This window comes from Oncorhynchus mykiss, chromosome 11, assembly GCF_057628025.1.
Source record: "Oncorhynchus mykiss isolate SJ-2025 chromosome 11, ASM5762802v1, whole genome shotgun sequence".
Taxonomy (NCBI): domain Eukaryota; kingdom Metazoa; phylum Chordata; class Actinopteri; order Salmoniformes; family Salmonidae; genus Oncorhynchus; species Oncorhynchus mykiss.
The window spans coordinates 7569252-7594186 of NC_143032.1; the positions used below are offsets into that span (position 1 = coordinate 7569252).

Sequence of the window (24935 nt, forward strand, 5' to 3'; positions counted from 1 at the left end):
TATAACTGTTCAATGTTTACACTAGGCTAAATTATAACTGTTCAATGTTTACACTAGGCTAAATTACAACTGTTCAATGTTTATACTAGGCTAAATTACAACTGTTCAATGTTTACACTAGGCTAAATTATAACTGTTCAATGTTTACACTAGGCTAAATTACAACTGTTCAATGTTTACATTAGGTTAATTACAACTGTTCAATGTTTACACTAGGCTAAATTACAACTGTTCAATGTTTACACTAGGCTAAATTATAACTGTTCAATGTTTACACTAGGCTAAATTACAACTGTTCAATGTTTACACTAGGCTAAATTATAACTGTTCAATGTTTACACTAGGCTAAATTACAACTGTTCAATGTTTACATTAGGTTAATTACAACTGTTCAATGTTTACACTAGGCTAAATTACAACTGTTCAATGTTTACATTAGGCTAAATTACAACTGTTCAATGTTTACACTAGGCTAAATTACAACTGTTCAATGTTTACACTAGGCTAAATTACAACTGTTCAATGTTTACACTAGGCTAAATTACAACTGTTCAATGTTTACACTAGGCTAAATTATAACTGTTCAATGTTTACACTAGGCTAAATTACAACTGTTCAATGTTTACACTAGGCTAAATTACAACTGTTCAATGTTTACACTAGGCTAAATTACAACTGTTCAATGTTTTCAGGGGCAGGGACTGGGAGACTTGTCAGGATTCAGGGAAAGATGAACGGAGTAAAGTACAGAGAGATCCTTGATGAAAACTTACTCCAGGGCGCTTAGGAAGTCAGACTGGGTCGATGGTTCACCTTCCAACAGGACAACGACCCTAAGCACACAGCCAAGACAATGCAGGACAGGCTACGGGACAAGTGTCTGAACGTCCTTGAGTGGCCCAGCCAGAGGGTGGCCCACCCGGACTTAAACCCGATCGAACATCTCTAGAGAGAGCTGAAAATAGCTGTGCAGCGACGCTCCCCATCCAACATGAAAGAGCTTCAGAGGATCTGCAGAGTAGAATGGGAAAAACTTCCCAAATACAGGTGTGCCAGGCTTGTCGTGTCATACCCAAGAAGACTCAAGGCTGTATTCCCTGCCAAAAGTGCCTGAATACTTATGTAAATGTGATATTTCAGTTACAGTTGAAGTCGGAAGTTTACTTACACTTAGGTTGGAGTTATTAAAACTCATTTTGCAACCACTCCACAAATGTCTTGTTAACAAACTATAGTTTTGGCAAGTCGGTTAGGACATCTACTTTGTGCATGACACAAGTCATTTTTCCAACAATTGTTTACAGAAAGATTATTTAACTTATAATTCACTGTATCACAATTCCAGTGGGTCAGAAGTTAACATACACTAAGTTGACTGTGCCTTTAAACAGCCTTGAAAATTCCAGAAAATGATGTCATGGCTTTAGAAGCTTCTGATAGGCTAATTGACATCAATTTAGTCAATTGGGGGTGTACCCGTGGATGTATTTCAAGGCCTACCTTCAAACTCAGTGCCTCTTTGCCTGGCATCATGGGAAAATCAAAAGAAATCTTCCAAGACTGACTAGACAAAAATAATTGTAGACCTCCATAAGTCTGGTTCATCCTTGGTTGTAATTTCCATATGCCTGAATCTACCACGTTCATCTGTACAAACAACAGTACGCAAGTATAAACACCATGGGACCACGCAGCCGTCATACCGCTCAGGAGGAGTTGCGTTCTGTCTCCTAGAGATGAATGTACTTTGGTGCGAAAAGTGCAAATCAATCCTAGAACAACAGCAAAGGACCTTGTGAAGATGCTGGAGGAAACGGGTACAAAAGTATCTATATCCACAGTAAAACGAGTCCTATATCAACATAACCTGAAAGGCCGCTCAGCAAGGAAGAAGTCACTGCTCCAAAACCGCCATTAAAAAAGCCAGACTACGGTTTGCAACTGCACAACCAATCTGTAAATAGCACACCCAACTTCTTCATCCCCATATTATTACTTACCCTCTTGCTCTTTTGCACCCCAGTATCTCTATTTGCACATCATAATCTGCACATCTATCTCCAGTGTTAATGCTAAATTGTAATTATTTCGCCTCTATGGCCTATTTATTGCCTACCTCCATACTCTTCTACATTTGCACACACTGTACATAGATTTTTTTATTTCTTTCTATTGTGTTATTGATTGTACGTTTGTTTGTGTAACTCTGTGTTGTTGTTTGTGTCGCACTGCTTTGCTTTATCTTGGCCAGGTCGCAGTTGTAAATGAGAACTTGTTCTCAACTGGCCAGCTGGTTATTAAATAAAGGTGAAATAACAAATAAATAAAACATGAGGGAGGAGGATGTCTTCCCTGTAACCCACAGCGTTGAGATTGCCAGGCAATGACAACAAGCTCAGTCCGATGATGCTGTGACACACCGCCCCAGACCATGACGGACCCTTCACCTCCAAATCGAGTACAGGCCTCGGTGTAACGCTCATTCCTTTGACGATAAACGAGAATCCGACCATCACACCTGGTGAGACAAAACCGCGACTCGTCAGTGAAGACCACTTTTTGCCAGTCCTGTCTGGTCCAGCGACGGTGGGTTTGTGCCCATAGGTGATGTTGTTGCCGGTGATGTCTGGTGAGGACCTGCCTTACAACAGGCCTACAAGCACTCAGTCCAGCCTCTTTCAGTGTATTGCGGACAGTCTGAGCACTGATGGAGGGATTGTGCATTCCTGGTGTAACTGGCTGTTGTTGTTGCCATCCTCTACCTGTCCCGCAGGTGTGATGTTTGGATGTACCGATCCTGTGCAGGTGTTGTTACACGTGGTCTGCCACTGCGAGGACGATCAGCTTTCCGTCCTGTCTCCCTGTAGCGCTGTCTTAGGAGTCTCACAGTACGGACATTGCAATTTATTTATTGCCCTGACCACATCTGCAGTCCTTATGCCTCCTTGCAGCATGCCTAAGGCACGTTCACGCAGATGAGCAGGGACCCTGGGCATCTTTCTTTTGGTGTTTTTCGAAGTCCTAAGTCCTAAGTTTTCATAACTCTGACCTTAATTGCCTACCGTCTGTAAGGTGTTAGTGTCTTAATGACCATTCCACGGGTGCATGTTCATTCATTGTTTATGGTTCATTGAACAAGCATGGGAAACAGTGTTTAATAAACCCTATACAATGAAGATCTGTGAAGTTATTTGGATTTTTACGAATTATCTTTGAAGAACAGGGTCCTGAAAAAGGGATTTTTTTTGTTGTTGTTGCCGAGTTTAGAATAGCATACTGCACCTAGATGAAATGTCAGAGAATCTCATTGCATATAAAATCATGAGGTGTCTTCACTCCCTCTGTGATTATACATATTCCAGTTATCATTTTCAGAACCAAGAATTCCTCAATTGCATTATGGGGAGGTTACAGGAGTAGACAACCTTTTGATTCACCTTATCTGATTTACCTAAACAGGAGTGTCTTCCGGGCTGTTTTGTTAGCGAAAGGGGGCGTCGATTACCGTAAATCCTAATGTAATGCAGCTGTTAGGATAGCCTGCATAATGCCATTGAATACCTTATTTTTTTAATCTTTCTTTGGAGCAGTTTTGCTTCAAAATGATATGATCTAATCGCGGAAACAATGCCACTAGACCAACAGGAACTCGAGCTAACATTGGCGCTGTCACTGCTCCTATCCCGCATTGACAGCTGGGTTACGCGGAGGCTCGTCGGTCGTATGCTTTGTGTGATGCGGGAAGCTGCTGAACGTTTTGTTGCGGAATGAAATCGACATTGTGATAAAGTCTTTGTTCATCTTTTCATTCAAAACGGAGTTTGAAATTCGGCAAGGAGAGATGAAGAATCTACTCCCTGGGATAGTCCTGACGTTTTTGATATTTTTAGAGGTGAGCAGCCCTTAGACAACATCGGCTATTGCCAACTATATAACGGGCGTTTATGGGATTACGCTGTACCTTTTTGATCAAATTAGAATTTTAATTATGTTGGTAAAGAAAATATTATGACGTGAATGATGCTTTACTGTTAATTTGTCATGGTGGATATATTTAACAGTATTTTCAAAGAACGAAGCATCTGCCCCCCATCAGATGATATACAGTGTAGGCTACAGTATGATGCAATTTGGCTAACCCTTTGTCTTTCTGTCCGTTCCTCCGTAACAAAACGGAACTCTTCATGTAGGTAATATTGACCAAATCGAGTGCGAAAATGGTTACAAGGAAATTATGTTTTATTTCTGTACAACCGTAAGTGATACTGTCTGGGTTCCTAACTTTATCATGGCCCTTTTCAATATCTCTCTTCTGTAACATTTGGAGACGGTACAGACTTACTAACTCATTCACGAGCCACACATTTGTATGAGAAACATTACATGTGGAATTGCCCTCTTGAACCACTGAAAATCACAATGTAAAAGATTGTTGGACTTTTTGACAATTTCACTACTTAAAAAAAATAAATAAATCTTCAGAAATTAACAATTCTAAATGGTTTTCTAATCTGCCATGCCCTAGGAAAACCTCTGTGCTTGGACTATCATAACACTACAACAAGACTGTTTTGGTTTCTGTCAAGTCCATTTTCATTACACTAGATCTTTTATCTTTTCAATTATGTATTAAGTCAGTTGAACCTTACTCTGTGCAGGATATCATGCTGTCCAATGTACTTGGCTCCTATTTTTTATTTAACCTTTTATTTAACTAGCCAAGTCAGTTAAGAACAAATTCTTATTTACAATGACGGCCTACCTTGGCCAAAGCCTCCCCTAACCCGGACGATGCTGGGCCAATTGTGCGCCGATCACGAGGGATCGAACCAGGGTCTGTAGTGAGGCCTCTAGCAATGAGGTGCAGTGCCTTAGACCGCTGCGCCACTCGGGAGCAGCATCCTGTGGATGCTCATGCTCATGCCCTATAATATTTAATTTCGGTTATGTTATTGAAGTAACTAATGTACAAGGTTAATCCATGCTTAGGCAATAACAGACCGTTTAGCACGCATGCAAATTGACACTAACGTTCACTCTGCAAACACGCGCTGAAGTTCAAGCAATATCTTAAGTTCTGCCATGTCTGCCAATCTACTTTCACCAACCACCAACCAACTTCACAAGAAGTGTAAAATCGCAGCATAAGAAATGTATGATTACCACTGAAATTGAAATGCTGTCTGTTTTTATTGAACAAAGTGAGTAAGTCAAGTAGGAGAAAAGGTCTAGGTGCAGGTTGTAGGGAACAAGTCTAGGTGCAGGTTGTAGGGGAAAAGTCTAGGTGCAGGTTGTAGGGGAAAAGTCTAGGTGCAGGTTGTAGGGGAAAGGTCTAGGTGCAGGTTGTAGGGGAAAAGTCTAGGTGCAGGTTGTAGGGAACAAGTCTAGGTGCAGGTTGTAGGGGAAAAGTCTAGGTGCAGGTTGTAGGGGAAAAGTCTAGGTGCAGGCTGTAGGGAACAAGTCTAGGTGCAGGTTGTAGGGAACAAGTCTAGGTGCAGGCTGTAGGGAACAAGTCTAGGTGCAGGTTGTAGGGAACAAGTCTAGGTGCAGGTTGTAGGGGAAAAGTCTAGGTGCAGGTTGTAGGGGAAAAGGTCTAGGTGCAGGTTGTAGGGGAAAAGTCTAGGTGCAGGTTGTAGGGAACAAGTCTAGGTGCAGGTTGTAGGGAACAAGTCTAGGTGCAGGTTGTAGGGAACAAGTCTAGGTGCAGGCTGCAATAACTAAGCTTTGCTTGGTCATGAATCCAGAATTGGTGTGCTCAACTCAATTGTTAAATGTCTTTGGGTGCTTAGTTGGAAAGGCATATCAGTTGATGTGCATGGTCATGGACAGCTTTTCGAGAGGGGGGGAGAAAGAGACTGGCTATACATTTTTAAAGTGGCAGGTTAGTTTTGAGATTAACCTCGCCTGGCCAGCTCACTATGACAGATATGGCAGTGGAAAGCTCCCTGGCAGGAATGTGACCAGAAGCTTCTGTGGTGCTGGAGGTGTCAGGTTCTGTGGAGATTGGAGGGTTTGCGGTTCAGCGACCCTATGAGACGAGTCAGCCTCTCCATGCAGGAAGGTCACCCCCACCCCTCTCGTGCCAGGGTGGGGCTGCATTAACATCCCTAACACTCTCTGGCACTAAGATAGCAGCTCTGTGACTGGGAGGGAGCTGGATAGAAGCTTTAGCGTGGACTGTCTTCCTCACGGGCTCCTCTTTGTAGAAGGCGCTATTATGGTTTTGTGAGCTTTTGACTCGGCAGAAATCGAGTGTACATGTTCTGATGTGTCCAGTATGACGTTTGTATCTTATAGCCAAAAAAAGCATAGCCTACAGTTTTGTGCTCTTTGTTACTTTGGATTCCAATAGATAGGCGCTACTCTATATCTTCACAACTCGACTACCAGAATGGCATTAGAGGGAGGAGACTTCACCAGATCTTATTTCAACAATGGGTGTTCCTTGAGGGGATTGTACCTCATCTTGTACTATAGTTCTACACTGACTAAAAGTATTAGGATAAATTCTGGGTTATCACCACCGCTTCAGCCTGCTTCCACTGTCACATTACCAAACTATCTTCTGCTCTTTGAATAGTCTGTCAATCACATGAGGACTCTACTATCCATAGGGGAAAACCTCAATGGGGAATGCATTAGAGATGTCTTGAAACGTGGAGGGACAGTTTTGTTATATGTTTACTTACCGATTCGGTTGACGAATTGTTTTGTTGGCAGTATGACAGCAAAGAGGGGTTCGGTCCGGGCTTGGTCGGTCTGGGCAAGGTCATGCTTGGCCACATTTTAAAATGTATATTATCACAAACTAAGCGCAACCCATGAGGTTTGGTTGTAGTGAGCCAAACAGTATCTCATCAACTTGACCATTTTTATAATCTAGTAACTGTAATAGTAGTCTTGCCATTATGACTCGACCTCCATTGTCTATGATTTATGACCCAGGTTACAGTACAGTGACATGATATGACTAATGAATGACTGGTCGGATTAATGCAGTAGTTTTAAAATAATGTAGTAATCCTATATCCTTTTGGATGTAAATTAGCTTTGTGATCCTCTTTTTGATGGATTTCTCCACTTGACTTTACATTAAACCAGCTGTAAAAATGTCCGATGGTGTCAACTGTGAGTGAATAACATCTCTGGAGTAGTTTTATCACTTTATCAAGGCTTCAAATGGCTGAGGCTGAATTTTAAAAAAAAGAGCCAGTTCTACTCCTAAACCAATAACACGTGTCCTCCCAAAATCACGGCCCATCTGGGACAAAACCAAGCAGGATGCCGCAGTTTGCTGTTGTATAAACGGTCACTCGCTCGGTTGTCCCCTTTCTGCTACAGAGACAAGACGACAGCCGACCAAGCAACTGACGCTCTGCAGGTCTTCAGATACTACATTTGAGGGATAATTTAACATACTTGCAAACTCCCCTGCTTTAACTAAGCGTGTGCAGTGGGAGTGTTGTGGTCTTTGTGGTTGGCCTGGGTATCTGGGGGGGGGGGGGGGGGGGGGCGGGGGGGGGGGGTGTCAGCTCCTGAGCTACTACATAGCTGTGGACCCTGCTGTTTGGCAGTGCCACAGTGGGGAGTTTGGTCCCACAAACAGGCAGTTTGTTCCAACCATGGCGGCCCTCTTCCTGCCAGGGCTTCGCTGCCAGGGTGTCCCCGTATTGTCCATTCTTCCCAACAGCCAACCCCTTCCAAATGCTCAATTGTATGGCCCTAGTCCCAACCTTCATTGACTGTCCCCCATTCTATGGTGGTGAGAGCTAGGAAACATCCTAGAGTCGTTAAGCGGTAGAACCAGTGATCTACTCTGAACGCAACACGTAAAGTGTTTGTCCCATGTTTTATGAGCTGAAATAAAAGATCCTGAAAATGTTCCCTACGCAGAAAAGGCAGGATTGATTCTCCATTTGCATTTTAGGTATCGAATTGACGTTTGGCGGCGCCTAATCAGTCAGTTGTGTACCCGCCTGGCTAGGGCTGGGCAATATGGCCAACCATAATAAAATGTAATTGGTCAAATTTACTTAAGTATAAATAATTTCAAATTCCTTATTAATCAAACCAGATGGCACCATTTTCTTGATTATTTTTATTTACGGATAACCAGGGGCACACTCCAACACTCAAGACAATTTACAAACAAAGCATTTGTGTTTAGTGAGTCTGTCAGATCAGAGGTGGTAGATGACCAGGGATGTTCTCTTGGTGAATTGGAACGTTTTCCTGCCCTGCTAAGCATTCAAAATGTAATGAGTACTTTTGGGTGTCAGGGAAAATGTATGGAGTAAAAAGTACAGTATTTTATTTAGGAATGTAGTGAAGTAATGGTTGTCAAAAATATAAAATAAATAGTAAAGTACAGATACCAAATAAATATGACTTAAGTAGTACTTGAAAGTAATTTTACTTAAGTACTTTACACCACTGCTCAGTAGAGATAATGTCCACACTGCCACGTAGGGCTGCACGATATGGGCAAATAATATAGGACTTATTTTTAACCAAATGTTACAATTGTGATTTGACTCTCAAATTATGGCAAAACTGTTGGAATCATGGAAATATAATGACTATTCTAATTCTATAGTTGGAATATAATAGTGGGCACTTTGAATACAGTGTTTGAGAATACAATGAATTAAAATGCCAGGGGAGGAGTTATTGTGACAGGGTAGGAACTAAAGTGTTGATAAGGGTTTCCTAGGGGACCCTATAAGCTTTGACTACATTGCATGTTTTCTCTTATCTACTTCATGTAGCTAACATATTCTTGCTTTGCATATTCCTCTTTGATTTAGAAGATACTGTTGCACAACCAACATGCTGATTTTAGGTCAAAGCCATCACTGCTTTATCAGGCAGTATTAACTAGCTACATTTGCTCTTACTCAGTACATTTTATGAGCTAGCTAGCTATTAGCATTAGCGGCTAACAATTAGCATCTCACAAGATTTAGGGCAACATGCTAAGAAAAGACAAACCTAGCTGATGTAAGAAACACAAACTAATAGAGTCATTATAGAACGCTAGTGGATTTATATTACGAATCAAAGTAAAAACAGCATTGTTGTCATCAGCATTGTTGCATGTGCTAGATTGACCATGCAGACTGAACGCAAGTGTCTCGTGGTTGAGGAGCATCAAATGTGCTCTTTGAGTGACAGGGGGCGTGGCTAGGTCTTTGTGGAAAGTGTCACGGGGAGAAAGAGTAGAGAGCGATGACTCAAGTAGCGAAGTAAACAATAAATATTGACATTACACATGGTGTATCACATTTAACAAACCAAACATTCAAATACAGGTATAAAATGGAAAGTAAAACCCAAACCGGTCACCTGCATCACCAAGTACGGTTTCCCGCCCAGCCCTACGCCTGGCTGAGTGGGAGTGTGGGTGGAATGAGCGAGCTCGCCTGGCAAGCAGAGCGCGAAACTCGTGGGGAAATGGAACTTGGTTGTCTGCCTGGAAATTAATTTTCTAATATTTTTCATAAACATATTTGAGAGTGCCAAATTCAAGTAGTTTAAGCACCTTAAGCTTGGGTAGGGATGTGTAGTGTGGTTGTGTGGGTTAGTGTAGTGTTCGCTCAAGTTTTGAGCACGAATTTGTTTATATCAAATCAAATTTCAAATCAAATTTATTTATATAGCCCTTATTACATCAGCTGATATCTCACAGTGCTGTACAGAAACCCAGCCTAAAACCCCAAACAGCAAGCAATGCAGGTGTAGAAGTACGGTGGCTAGGAAAAACTCCCTAGGAAGAAACCTAGAGAGGAACCAGGCTATGAGGGGTGGCCAGTCCTCTTCTGGCTGTGCCGGGTGGAGATTATAACAGAACATGGCCAAGATGTTCAAATGTTCATAAATGACCAGCATGGTCAAATAATAATAATCACAGTAGTTGTCGAGGGTGCAGCAAGTCAGCACCTCAGGAGTAAATGTCAGTTGGCTTTTCATAGCCGATCATTAAGAGTATCTCTACCACTCCTGCTGTCTCTAGAGAGTTGAAAACAGCAGGTCTGGGACAGGTAGCACGTCCCGTGAACAGGTCAGGGTTCCATAGCAGCAAGGAGTCATCATGCCAGGTAGCCCTGAGGCATGGTCCTAGGGCTCAGGTCCTCCGAGAGAGCGAAAGAGAGAATTAGAGAGAGCATACTTAAATTCACACAGGACACCGGATAAGACAGGAGAAGTACTCCAGATATAACAAACTGACCCTAGCCCCCGACACAAACTACTGCAGCATAAATACTGGAGGCTGAGACAGGAGGGGTCAGGAGACACTGTGGCCCCATCCGATGACACCCCCGGACAGGGCCAAACAGGAAGGATATAACCCCACCCACTTTTCCAAAGCACAGCCCCCACACCACTAGAGGGATATCTTCAACCACCAACGTACCATCCTGAGACAAGGCCGAGTATAGCCCACAAAGATCTCCGCCACGGCACAACCCAGACAGGAATATCACGTCAGTGACTCAACCCACTCAAGTGACGCACCCCTCCCAGGGATGGCATGGAAGAGCACCAGTAAGCCAGTGACTCAGCCCCTGTAATAGGGTTAGAGGCAGAGAATCCCAGTGGAGAGGGAAACCGGCCTGGCAGAGACAGCAAGGGTGGTTTGTTGCTCCAGAGCCTTTCCGTTCACCTTCACACTCCTGGGCCAGACTACACTCAATCATATGACCCACTGAAGAGATGAGTCTTCAGTAAAGACTTAAAGGTTGAGACTGAGTCTGCGTCTCGCACATGGGTAGGCAGAACATTCCATAAAAATGGAGCTCTATAGGAGAAAGCCCTGCCTCCAGCTGTTTACTTCGAAATAATATCCCTGTTAGTGAGCATTTTTCCTTTGCCAAGATAATCCATCCACCTGACAGGTGTGGCAGATCAAGAAGATGATTAAACAGCATGATCATTACACAGGTGCACCTTGTGCTGGGGACAATAAAAGGCCACTAAAATGTCTAGTTCTGTCTCTCAACACAATGCTATAGATGTTTTGAGGGAGCGTGCAATTGGCATGCTGACTGCAGGAATGTCCCCTGGAGCTGTTTTCCAGATAATTGAATGTTAATTTCTCTACAATAAGCCGCATCCAATGTCGTTTTAGAGAATTTGGTATGTATGTCCAACCCGGCCTGGCAACCAAAGACCACGTATAACCATGCCAGCCCAGGACCTCCACGTCCACCTTCTTCACCTGTGGGATCATCTGATGATACCAGCTGCCCATACAAACTGATGAAACTGTGGGATCATCTGATGATACCAGCTGCCCGTACAAACTGATGAAACTGTGGGATCATCTGATGATACCAGCTGCCCATACAAACTGATGAAACTGTGGGATCATCTGATGATCCCAGCTGCCCATACAAACTGATGAAACTGTGGGATCATCTGATGATACCAGCTGCCCATACCAGCTGATGAAACTGTGGGATTGCACAACCAAATAATTTCTGAACAAATTGTCAAACCGTCTTAAGGAAGCTCATGGGCGTGTTCGTCGTCATCACCAGGGTCTTGACCTGACTGCAGTTCAGTGGGCAAATGCTCACCTTCGATGGCCACTGGCACGCTGGAGAAGTGTGCTATTCACAGATAAGTCCTGGTTTCAACTGTACCGGGCAGTTGGCAGACAGTGTGTATGGCGTAGTGTGGGCAAGCGGGTTTGCTGATGGCAACGTTTTGAACAGTGACCAGTGGTGAGGTGATGGTATGGGCAGGCATAAGCTATGGACAACGAACACAATTGCATTTTATTGACGGCAATTTGAATGCATAGAGGTACCGTGACGAGATCCTGAGGGCCATTGTTGTGCCATTCATCCACTGCCTTCAAATCATGTTTCAGCATGATAATGCATGGCCCCATGTCGCAAGGATCTTTACACAATTCCTGGAAGCTGAAAATGTCCCAGTTCTTCCATGGCCTGCATACACGCCAGACATGTCTCCCATTGAGCATGTTTGGGATGCTCTGGATCAATGTGTACAACAGCGTGTTCCAGTTTCCTCCAATATCCAACAACTTCTCACAGCCATTGAAGAGGAATGGGACAACATTCCACATGCCACAATCAACAGCCTGATCAACTCTATGTGAAGGAGATGTGTCCAGCTACATGAGGCAAATGGTGGTTACACCAGATACTGACTGGTATTCTGATCCACACCCTTACCTTTTTTAAGGTATCTGTGACCAACAGATGCATATCTGTATTCCCAGTCATGTGAAATCCATAGTTTTGGGCCTATTTAATGAATTTAAATTGACTGATTTTCTTATGAGCTGTAACTCAGTAAAATTGTTGAAATTGCGTTTGTATTCTTTTTGGTGTGTGTGTGTGTGTGTGTGTGTGTGTGTTTGTATAAAACCCTGTATTGCCGACACTATGCATTGGCCATTGAGAGGCTTTGAAGCCACCACTCAGAAGAAGCAGTCTTCCATAGGAAGGAATAGAATCCTACAGTATTTAAAATTTAAAAAAATGAAAATGAAATGTTTCAAGGACTATATTGGCTCATAATAAAACATATGTGCATTAAGGTGTCTAATAGAATAAACATGGCAAAAACAAATGTATGGTGGGGTGTACCAAAAGGGAGGCACGGTGGCTTCAAAACAGAGCCCCTCGTCACTCATCTTGTGTGTGGGTATAACTCATTGGGTAGAACCCACGTCCGTTGTGCGCTCAGTGGCCACACATTGTGGGGGGGAAAACACATGGCACAAACCACAAAGGGGATTCCTGGATGCTCCTGGGATGAAATGCCACCTCAGCCTGCCATCCATCCAGCCAGTCCTTTGGCGGCCATTTTCACGTCTCTATAAAAGCCTCTCCACCCACAGCTCTCCAAAGATGAGCCAGGCTTCACTGTCTTCTATAGTTCATCTCTCACCTCGTTGAGAGATGTATGTGGGTGCACCTCAACAGTCTGACTTTTTTCCACAACTGGGCAGGTGAGAGCAGTAGGGCATCAAGGTCACCTATTCTGAGCCAGCCACAGACTACTAAGATGCAGCCCATGTCTGACTTTATAGCCTTTATGTTGGAGGCCAGTGGATTTCAGTTACATTGAAGAGCAAAGGGGCATCCTGTTGTTTTTATTTAGAGAACACTGTATGCTCCACTATGCTGTTAACACTACATCTGTCATATCACTGAGTCGGCAGTGAGGCTTTGGCGGAGGACTGTATTGTGTGTTGCATAAAGCCAGGGCTGCCAGAGAGAATCTGTATGTATGATTTAAAACAGCAATAATATTTGCATGGGTTAACAGATCCATAAAGGTTGTTCATTCGCTCGTAGGCAAACGGATCATCTTGACACTGCAAACCATACCAGTTTCAGCGCTGTATTATAACCAACGTGTTTTTCATATGTGAACAGAGCGGTTTCATTTATCTTTCAAAGCTTCAACATGGTACCTAATTTTTTAATGAAAAGCATTACTTGCGCATAAAGCCCTGGAGGTTATGCCTGGCCTTGTGCATAACACTCCCAGGACAGATCCTCCTTTTCCTCATCTTGCCAATTTTTTTTTTTTATCTCTCCTTGCTTTGTGTAGAAAGGATGGAGAGCGCACTACTAAGCTACAAAGCACATCTTATGAGGGCTATAAAACTGAAATATGCCTTACGCTTTACAGAGACTGCCTCAGTCAGCATTTTGATAGAGGGCGGTTGGAGGCAGCTGCGTAGTGTTGCCGCGAGGCGTATTGATTAAGAAACAACTCCTGCCCGGGATGAACGAATCCTGGCGTAATGGGATGCAGGCAGATGGCATGCCGCTCTGAAATGGTTTGTTGGTACGCTCTTTATCGCAAGACTGTCTCAAATTCTTATCCAATTCTCCGTAGGTGGAGAAAATTATCTCTTCAACAGTGAAGCCCAGAGCATATGCCGATTCGTCTAGCGCTAACTTGACGGAGAATGGAGGTTATTAAACAACCTGGTTGAAGCCGGAAATAACGAGACTTAGTAAATGTAGGCCTGAAGCCGATGTCAGGTCATACAGTCTGCACTGTGGGAGAGATGGTCTGTCCAATGTCAGGTCATAGTATTTACTGTGGGTGGGGCAGGAGGGACTATTTGTTTTATTTCATTATGTAAAGAGCATGGACTTACTTTCTTCCTCTCCCTCTTGCAGTGCATAGAGGCCAAAAAGTACTGCTGGTATTTTGAAGGCGGATACCCCATCTACTTTATGTAAGTACCATCTGCCACAGTATGTATTGTACTGTACATGGCCGATTTTATGATATTGTGATCGGTAACAAGCTACATACCGCCAAATGGTGGGGTCATATGAATAACAGTCATTTTGTTTGATTTAACATTTCTATTCAGAGGAACCATAGTGTCTGAGACAATCCATCTCATCTGAGTCAACACAAATATCTTTTGTCAAGGCTTTCCATACATATGTGTGAGACTGTGGCCATTTCACCTGTTAATGTCACAGTCCAGCAGTCGTTTTGTCACGGTCCCAAGGCATATGAATTAACAGGTTGGCGAGCAAACAATGTGATTGTCACAACACATAAATTGTAAATTGTAATGTGGCTTTTTGGGGGGGGAGGGGACTTGGCTTCCCCAATGATTTTTCCCACACACCTCTACTGTTATAACTACATATATTTTCTATGTGAATTTGATCGCCCCAAAAAAGTTACATGTTGCAGCTTTAAGCTTCCCATCCATTCTCCCTCGCTGGTAACTACCGGTGTCGGCCATTGTTCAATAAAATGAGAGTGTGCGCCTCTGAAGAGATATGTCATGTAGGTAATGGAATGAGTGTGCGCCTCTGAAGAGATATGTCATGTAGGTAATGGAATGAGTGTGTGCCTCCTGAAGAGATATGTCATGTAGGTAATGGGATGAGTGTGCGCCTCTGAAGAGATATGTCATGTAGGTAATGGGATGAGTGTGCGCCTCTGAAGAGATATGTCATGTAGGTAATGGAATGAGTGTGCGCCTCTGAAGAGATATGTCATGTAGGTAATGGAATGAGTGTGCGCCTCTGAAGAGATATGTCATGTAGATAATGGAATGAGTGTGTGCCTCTGAAGAGATATGTCATGTAGGTAATGGAATGAGTGTGCACCTCTGAAGAGATATGTCATGTAGATAATGGAATGAGTGTGTGCCTCTGAAGAGATATGTCATGTACTGTAAAAAATGATAACAATCCTTACATTTTTTTTTTTTTAAGAGTATGTTATATAGCTGCTGTGCTATCAGAGTGAAACTACACAACCCATCATATACAGACCAGAGAACTATGTCTACTGGAAGCACCGGTGTTCAGTCTTTACATGAAGACACAATGGGTGAATCAGATCATACCTCCAAGTTGTTTGCTGTCCAATGGTGTCTATGGGCAAGGGGGGGTAGTCGTAAAGTCCCAGCCCTGGTTAGAGGGCAGATCATCAGGAGGCTCCTGATTAATGCACAGGCCTCTGACTGCATGCTCCAGAAGGGATTCCCCTCGCCCACAGCCAAACGCCAGAGCTTTGTGCTTGGGGGTTTAAAAAGATTCAGGTTCTCCCTAAGGGGCCAGGCAAGAGTTCACTGAGCAGGAACCAATTATAGATAGCGCAGCGCATTTCTGAGGCCTGGAATAAGTGTTGGATTTGCATTTGCATCCACCCCGGCGTAGCGCTAATCATTCTACCCATCTGGATTTAATGCCTCCAGCCACGCCGAGTGTTCGGGGACGTATCGCGCCATAGCCGCGGCAGCGAATGATGAAGTGGCGGATAGAATGCGGCTGGGTTATGTACAGTGGTAACGCAATGAAGGGCTTTTGAGGCATTTGAGGAAACGTGGCCATCAGTTGGAGAGGAGCAAAGGCAGAAGTGTTGGTCTGACACTGATCCCGTTCCCAATCACTCTCACACCTTCATATATACACACACGTGCCTGGTCCATTGCTCAGCCCTACTGAAGGCTAAACTTTGTTGTGAACGTTCAGGGGATGATATGGCGGCTCCCTGTTGCTCCCTGATATCAACCCTAATGTCCCGATCATTGTCCTTTCTCTCCCACTGTCAGGGAAATTGCTCGTCGCCAAATTGTGTGTGTGTGTGTGTGACTTTTGCAGATACCCAAATCGCTGCTTCTTCTCTCAAGCCATCAGTGTTTTTATAGTAGGTGTGTTGCCATGTCTCTCACATGTTTACTGGAGACATTATTACAACATACGGTCCCCGCAAGTGGCCACCGTCCGCTGATGGTACACACTAGAGTCAACTGTCACATCAGTGTGATTCTGTTCTATGATTCAGCATTAGTTCTGCTTTCCCCTCCCTTCCTCTTGCTCTTCTGTCTCCTTTTCTCCCCCTCTTGTCGCTCTCGCTCGCTCTTCTTCCTTCCCTCCTTCTCTCCTTCCTGCCTTCCCTCATTCAGATGAAACATTTGTGTTAGGGTAAAATCCAGGGTTTCATGATTAGAGGACCTTGGCTCGGGCCGTACCAGCTCGTAAATCACTTCATCTCCCTCTCTCGTTTCTCTTATCAATGTACTGAAGAGTGGGCCTATTCTGAATCATATCTGTCCAAAGGCAGCAGCGGGAGGCAACAAAGTGAACCTAGTTTTTTGTTTACACAGCAGGTGTGCCTCAGAGAGGGGCATGAAGAATACAGGTGAGGCCGAGTTTTTTTTTTTTTCAGAATGCGAGTCTGCTGGAGCGGCTATATGGGTCCAGAATGGGAGTCTGTTAGACAGCTAACTCTTTATCCTCAATATAGCAGGGGGTATAAAGTCATAACTCAGCTCACACATATGTAGAGCTGTTTGGGGTATTCAGTATTTTCTTTTATATAACTATACTTAGGTATTCACAGCCACATCCACTCCGTGTGCATCTATGCACCGTGTGTATCTTCAACAGTTATATCCTCCCAGAGACAGTGGTCCCAGACCACATAGACAATTCAAAAATGCCTATAGATTGCTACTTCCTATATATGGATATATATGAAACACCCTGTGTTCAATAACACTCATATTATTATTATTATTAGTACTCCCGGACTAACATGGGTGGTGGTGGACGGAACCCCTAGATAACGTTATAGATGGGGGGGCTCTGCTTATACAGAACTGGACAACTCAACTCACATTCACTCCACATTCACACTGGAGATAGTCCTCATTCACTCAGTACGTCATATCTAAATTTGAATCAGCTTAATATCCAAATTTGAATCAGTTTAATATGTCATATCACACAACTTTCACATCCACATTCACTTAGTACTATTCCCAAACATACTTGGTAATCTCCCGTATTACCCCATGTGCATCTTCAACGATTCTCATGTCGTTACTTCCTATGCACCTTATGGATCTTCATCTTATACATATAGAATCGTTGAATAGCACCTTTGCTATTATCAATGGCTACAGACCTCATAGACATTTCTCTTATAAATGCCTACAGACAGCTGTCAGCGGGGCATGGCAACATTTCTTGTCTCTAATAATGTATTTGTTTTATTTAACTAAGACTAGCTGTAGCCCTTTTTCTGTCATACAGTAAAAAAAGTATTTAGTCAGCCACCAATTGTGCAAGTTCTCCCACTTAAAAAGATCAGAGAGGCCTGTAATTTTCATCATAGGTACTCTTCAACTATGACAGAAAAAATGAGATTTTTTTTTCTCCAGAAAATCACATTGTAGGATTTTGAATGAATTTATTTGCAAAGTATGGTGGAAAATAAATATTGATGAAAATTACAGGCCTCTGTCTGGTGCAAACCCAACACTTCTCACATTCACTTCGTGCTATTACTTGATTTGGTACTAGTAGTACCCTCCATTTTAATGTTTTATTGGGTAATTATTTTTTCAATTTTTATACTTTTTTCCATTTAATTTGACTTACTGAAATGAGTTGCCGTCCCTCAATTGTTTGCGGATGTCTCCTCCTAGGCAGATCACAGTAAGGGCCTGGTCTGGGCGTGTCTCGTCAGTTTAGGTCAGATGGGAAATGATCCTTTATAAACTGGTTACAGACACGTTACATAGGGTTGGTTCCGGCATGTCTGGCACCATTTCCTATCTTATAGAACATATTCTGGGCGTTCTGCCAGATGGTCCTAAGGAGGTCATGTCCCCCCCCCCCCCCCCCCCCTCCATGCCTTTACCAAGCACAGGCAGGAACCAAGGATTATTTATGACACTAAGACAAGATTAACATTTTCAAGGCTGCTTCTTCACATGATAAAAATGTCCATCACAGCTCAGTCTATGGTTTTGCATAAGGAAAAGTGAAGATATTCTTCTGTTATTTATTAGTGTTTTATTTTGGAAATGCTGATGACTGTAGTATGCTGAAGTCTCGATGAACCATTTCTGTATGGACCACCGCATACAATGTTAAACCATGCATACTTTTGTGTGTAGATGTAGTGTACCAACTCAGTGCCCTTGTGGTCATTGTCTGCACAGAGATTGGGAGTTCGATATTACACGAGAGAGCCCTTTTGGTGCACCCCTCTGCCAGAGATGATCATTACACAGTTGCATCTTATTCTGGGAACAATAAAAGGCCACTTTCAAATGTGCAGTTTTGTCACACAACACAATGCCACAGATGTCTCAAGTTTTGCAATTGGCATGCTGACTGCAGGAAAGTCCAGCAGAGCTGTTGCCATATGATTGAATGTTAATTTCTCTACCATAAGCCGCCTCCAATGTTGCTTTAGAGAATTTGGCAATACATCCAAACGGCCTCACAACCGCAGACCACAACCATGCCAGCCCCGGACCTCCACATCCGGCTTCTTCACCTGTGGGATTGTCTGAGACCAGCCACCTGGACAGCTGATGAAACTGTGGGATTGTCTGAGACCAGCCACCCGGACAGCTGATGAAACTGTGGGATTGTCTGAGACCGGCCACCCGGACAGCTGATGAAACTGTGGGATTGTCTGAGACCGGCCACCCGGACAGCTGATGAAACTGTGGGTTTGCACATCCGAAGAATTTCTGCACAAACTGTCTCAGGGAAAACTTCAGCTGCCTGCACTTCGATCTCACCAGGGTTTGACCTGACTGCAGTTCAGCGTCAAACAGACTTCAATGGTCAAATATTTACCTTCGATGGCCACTGGCATGCTTGCACGTGTGCTCTTCGCGGATGAATCCAGGTTTCAACAGTACCGGACAGATGGCATGCAGCGTGTATGGCGTTGTGTGGGCGAGCAGTTTGCTGATGTCAACGTTGTGAACAGCGTGCCCCGTGGTGGTGAGTTTATGGTTTGAGGCGGGCCTACTATACGGACAACGAACACAATTGCATTTTATCTATAGCAATTTGAATATACAGAGATGCCAGGGAAAAAAACTGTTCAGGTGGTGGGAGGTTTTGGTCACGCTTGACCTGAACAGTTTGCGAGAGGGGAATCTTTGGAAGAGAGTGGCCGACCCCTTCCACACCATCTTTCCAGCACGCTTCCTTGCCCTGGAGCCGTGCAGGACCCTCTTAGCAGCCCGGACAATCCGTTGCAGTGATGGAGGAGGTGAGGATAGACTATGATGGGTGTTTTAGAACTTAATCAGTACACATTCAAAAGGAGGACTGAGGATCAAAACACCATGCAATCACCAAACATTTCACTGAGGGAAAACAGATTTAAATAAATATTATAGTGATTGTCTGATTTGGGAGCTACCATAGTCTACATTGTCTTGTTTATCATTTTACATGGGAAGTTTTATTAAATAGAGTCAGTAATAGAGGAGTCAAATCACGTACAGAGTCTCATCTGATCAGATGTTGTCAGCAAGCCAGAGCCATCTGTGGAAAGAGCACAAGAGTAAAAATATAAGTGCCAACAGAATAAATGTATCATTCAACATCCGATTCCACCTAAAACAATGACATGAGCCCTGTCCCAATTCATCTCTGCTCAACTCCTCACTTCCTCTCGCATCCTTCTTAAAACCCATTTGGAGGTCTTCGGCGAGGAACCTTGGGTTGTCTCCTCCCAATGGGGTTTTATAGCTCTGTCTATGAATTTGAATGGTTACATTTTCTCCAGCCACGTCCCTCAGATTTTTACGAAACGAGCTAGGAGAACGCTTTTGTTTCAACTGCTGATTGGCGCTTTAAGAGAAACCTAAATGAGCATACATGTATGTTTTAATCCCTTTACAATGAAGATCTGTGAAGTTATTTGGAATTTTACGAATTATCTGTGAAAAACAGGTCCTGAGAAAGGGATGTTTTTTTTTTGCTGAGTTTATATCTGTGAGAATATCCAAAAGGGCTTTTATATAATTCTAAATTAATAATAATCGCTTTGTTTAAAAAATATAAATATTTTGGAGATTTTGTTTTCAAATAATGTAAAATTAGCCATTCTTGAACATGGGGTGAGACATTGTTACTAATTTGTAAATAAAGCCTGTTTGTTATTTATTTATGTTTTTAGAGGGAGAGAAACCAAAAACCTACAGCCATCCCTACAGGCCGGCACGGTTATTGAACCAGCATCTGTAGCAACACAGCTTGACACTGTTTTAGACCGTTGCGCCACCCAGGCTCTGTACAGCTTGACCGGTTGGGAGTGGGCTACAGTACTACTGTAAGAGCAAAATAATCCTAATAAAATAATAAAAGCCTTGGTGTAACAACAGTTTTAGTAAGTATTACTGAAGTCGTGCACAATTACCAGTTTCTATTTAGGTTTATGTCGCCCGTTCATTATCAGTTAGAGACACAGTAGGACCCAAAAGCATAATCAGTGCTCTTAACTCCCCCTGGTGGTGGTCTGGAGCATTGAAGTGGTGACGCAGGGTACCGTACTAAACCACAAAGTATCTCTAAGTAATAATCACACAACTTTTAGTGGAGCGACCACTGTATGTCCACTTCATCTCTATTGTTTAGCAGTGACTATCACATTCAGTATAGAACCATCTTTCTAACCAATAATAGAAACAGCTTTGGATAAACTACATAGATAAACAATAGTTAGCTAGCATTAGCTTCCTAGCTCACCTAGCTTGCCTCATCAATATCCTGCTTTAATAACAGAAGACCAAATAACTACGTACTTCATGAAATCATAGTTGATTAGCTAGCTAGTTGGTTAGCTAGTTTCTCTACTGAAACTATCGAACATACCTCTTTTCTTTCAGCCATCATTCACCTTTCACAGTCCCTTTTCATTTCCATGGTCAAAAATCCGGTTAGAGAGCATTCAAGTCGTGATTGGTCCAAAAACCTGACCAATTGCGTTTCAGTAGACTGCTACAGGCTATGTTCATTGGCTAGAATTTCCCCGTTATGCAATTATAGTAAGCAGTTGTGAGAGCAAAATGGCTTTTGGTGTGGGGGGGGCAAAAGACACCCGGAAGTGGCATACTTGTGAGTGCAGTGATTTGAGACTTGACATGTCGTAAGGATTTCTTCAGGCGAACTGTCTGCCCTCAAAGTTATTTACTGCTGAAATGCAGTTCTGCTCGCTCAGTCACAAGTTTGATTTGCGCTCGGCCACATTTCTTCTCTCTCTACACCAGTGTTAGCTCACGGATTGATGTTTCATCTTGCTCGCTCACGCCATCTAGTGCTCGTTCGACTTTTCCCACATGCTTCAAGAGGGCCACCATTATTCCTGTTCCCAAGAAAGCTAAGGTAACTGAGCTAAATGACTATCGCCCCGTAGCACTCACTTCTGTCATCATGAAGTGCTTTGAGAGACTACTCAAGCACCATATCACCTCCACCCTACCTGACACACTAGACCCACTCCAATTTGTTAACCTCTCCAAAAGGTCCATAGACGATGCAATCGCAATCACACTGTACACTGCCCTAACCCATCTGGACAAGAGGAATACCTATGTAAGAATGCTGATCATCGACTACAGCTCAGCATTTAACACCATAGTACCCTCCAAACTCGAGACCCTGGGTCTCGACCCCGCCCTGTGCAACTGGATACTGGACTTCCTGACGGGCCGCCCACAGGTGGTGAGGGTAGGCAACAACATCTCCACCCCGCCGATCCTTAACACTGGGGCCCCACAAGGGTGCGTTCTCAGCCCTCTCCTGTACTCCCTGTTGACCCATGACTGCGTGGCCATGCACGCCTCCAACTCAATCATCAAGTTTGCAGACAACACTACAGTGGTAGGCTTGATTACCAACAACGACAAGACGGCCTACAGGGAGGAGGTGAGGGCCCTTATCTCAATTGTTTTGTTGACATTGAGTGTGAGGTTATTTTCCTGGTGTGAGGAAAATAACCTCACACTCAATGTCAACAAAACAAAGGAGATGATTGTGGACTTCAGGAAACAGCAGAGGGAGCAGCCCCCTATCCACATCAACGGGACAGTAGTGGAAAGTTTTAAGTTCCTTGGCGTACACATCACGGACAAACTGAAATTGTCCACCCACACAGACGGTGTGGTGAAGAAGGCGCAGCAACGCCTCTTCAACCTCAGGAGGCTGAAGAAATTTGGCTTGTCACCAAATACACTCACAAACTTTTACAGATGCACAATCGAGAGCATCCTGTCGGGCTGTATCACCGCCTGGAACGGCAACTGCTCCGCCCACAACCGTAAGGCTCTCCAGAGGGTAGTGAGGTCTGCCCAACGCATCACCAGGGGCAAACTACCTGCCCTCCAGGACACCTACACCACCCGATGTCACAGGAAGGCCATAAAGCTAATCAAGGACGACAACCACCCGAGCCACTGCCTGTTCACCCCGCTATCATCCAGAAGGCGAGGTCAGTACAGGTGCATCAAAGCAGGGACCGAGAGACTGAAAAACAGCTTCTATCTCAAGGACATCAGACTGTTAAACAGCCATCACTAACATTGAGTGGCTGCTGCCAACATACTGACTCATCTCTAGCCACTTTAAGAATGAAAAATTGATGTAATAAATGTATCACTAGCCACTTTAAACAATGCCACTTTATATAATGTTTACATACCCTACATTAGTCATCTCATATGTATATACTGTACTCAATACCATCTAATGCATCTTGCCTATGCCGTTCGGCCATCGCTCATTCATTTATTTTTATGTACATATTCTTATTCAATTCTTTACACTTGTGTGTGTATAAGGTAGTTGTTGTGACATTGTTAGGTTAGATTACTTGTTAGATATTACGGCATGGTCGGAACTAGAAGCACAAGGATTTCACTACACTCTCATTTAACATCTGCTAACCATGTGTATGTGACAAATAAAATTTGATTTTGATCATCAAAACCTCTTTCTTTCACTTACTTGCTGTTTCGTTCAGTTGTTTCATTCTTAACCAGGATTTCTATGAAACGCCGTTTGGGTCTTTGCGTGTCAAAAAAGATACACGTCAAATAACACTATTAGACATGTCAGATAAGCTTGTTGACCAATCAGAACCTGAATATGACTGCATGTCACATAATTTAACTCATTCATACATTTTTACACATTGATTACACTATCACTCGTATTTTATATGTCACAACGATTCGTCGATACATATGCTATGATGCTGGTAAAGTAGTCTCGAGCACCTACAGTGCTGGACATTAAAAACATGTTTTTTAAACCTAGGTAGCTCATGGATGCAAACAATGTTCTTCCCCATAAACATAGCAAAATTACATCTGTTTCAGTAGCAATAGTTACCTAGCTAACTATATAGCTAGGTGTCATCATCTAAAATAACACAAATTTATAAGACCGTTCTTATTTGATTAATGGTGGTCGGACCCATCTATGTGAAGCTAGCCACAATAGTGGACTTTGCAGTTAGCCTTCAAAATAAAAGTATGGCATAATTCTATTTGTATTCATTTGCATCAGTCAATGACATACTTTTATTTTGAAGGCAAACAGCAAATTACACTATTATTCCTAATCCTTATTGTGGCAACACATAAGCCGGTCCGGTCGAGCGTCACAAAACAGATGAAGCTAGCTGGCTGCCTATAACTTTAGCTTTGGGCAACAGGGTTAAGCAGCTGGCTAGCTATTTGTTTTCATGAACTTAAGCTCAATTTCAATAGTCTAACAACAAGTGGCAACCTAGCTAATACTTACTCACAAGGATTACTAAATCATTGCTAAGAACTATGAAAATGACTGCAGTTTCTTCTTCTGGTCATTTTCAGGCTGGTTGTATTGGTGCTAGCTACGTACCAAGCTAATGCTAGCTACCCCAGAAGTTGCGGTCGAACAAATAATGCTTCATTACCAACGCGGTATTGTAAACACATCGTAAATCTTTGGCAAGACTTAGAAATTGCTGTCTCGCATTGATCAACAACCAACTTGACAGAGCTTGAAGAGTTTAAAACATTTGCATAATATTGTACAATCCTGGTGTGCAAAGCTCTAATCGTTGCCAAATGTGAATACATACAGTTAAAGTCGGAAGTTTGCATACACCTTAGCCAAATACATTAAACTCTGTTTTTCACAATTCCTGACATTTAATCCTAGTAAAGATTCCCTGTCTTAGGTCAGTTAGGATCACCACTTTATTTTAAGAATGTGAAATGGCAGAATAATAGTAGAGAGAATTATTTATTTCAGCCTTTATTTCTTTCATTACATTCCCAGTGGGTCAGAAGTTTACATACACTCAATTAGTATTTTGTAGCATTGTTTATCTTGGGTCAAACGCTTCAGGTAGCCTTCCACAAGCTTTCCACAATAAGTTAGGTGAATTTTGACCCATTCCTCCTGACAGAGCTGGTGTAACTGAGTCAGGTTTGTAGGCCTCCTTGCTCGCACACGCCTTTTCAGTTCTACCCACAAATGTTATATTGGATTGAGGTCAGGGCTTTGTGATGGCCACTCCAATACCTTGACTTTGTTGTCCTTAAGCTATTTTGCCACAACTTGTCTGGAGATGTTGCTTCAATATATCCACATAAT

At 43.1% G+C, this 24935-nt stretch overlaps 1 protein-coding gene across 2 annotated transcripts in view; it reads left to right on the plus strand.

The window, feature by feature from the left end:
• The first annotated feature begins 3390 nt into the window (after nucleotides 1-3390).
• Nucleotides 3391-24935, plus strand: part of LOC110535203 (WW domain binding protein VOPP1) — an 87025-nt gene continuing 65480 nt past the window's right edge. Inside the window, exons 1-2 of one of the 2 annotated variants that reach the window (XM_090189263.1) lie at nucleotides 3391-3892; nucleotides 14175-14233. In XM_090189263.1, the coding sequence (XP_090045389.1) occupies nucleotides 3842-3892; nucleotides 14175-14233 (110 nt within the window). In that variant the 5' untranslated portion in view covers nucleotides 3391-3841. The remainder of the gene's footprint in view (nucleotides 3893-14174; nucleotides 14234-24935) is intronic. The other variant, XM_090189262.1, reaches the window with a different exon arrangement.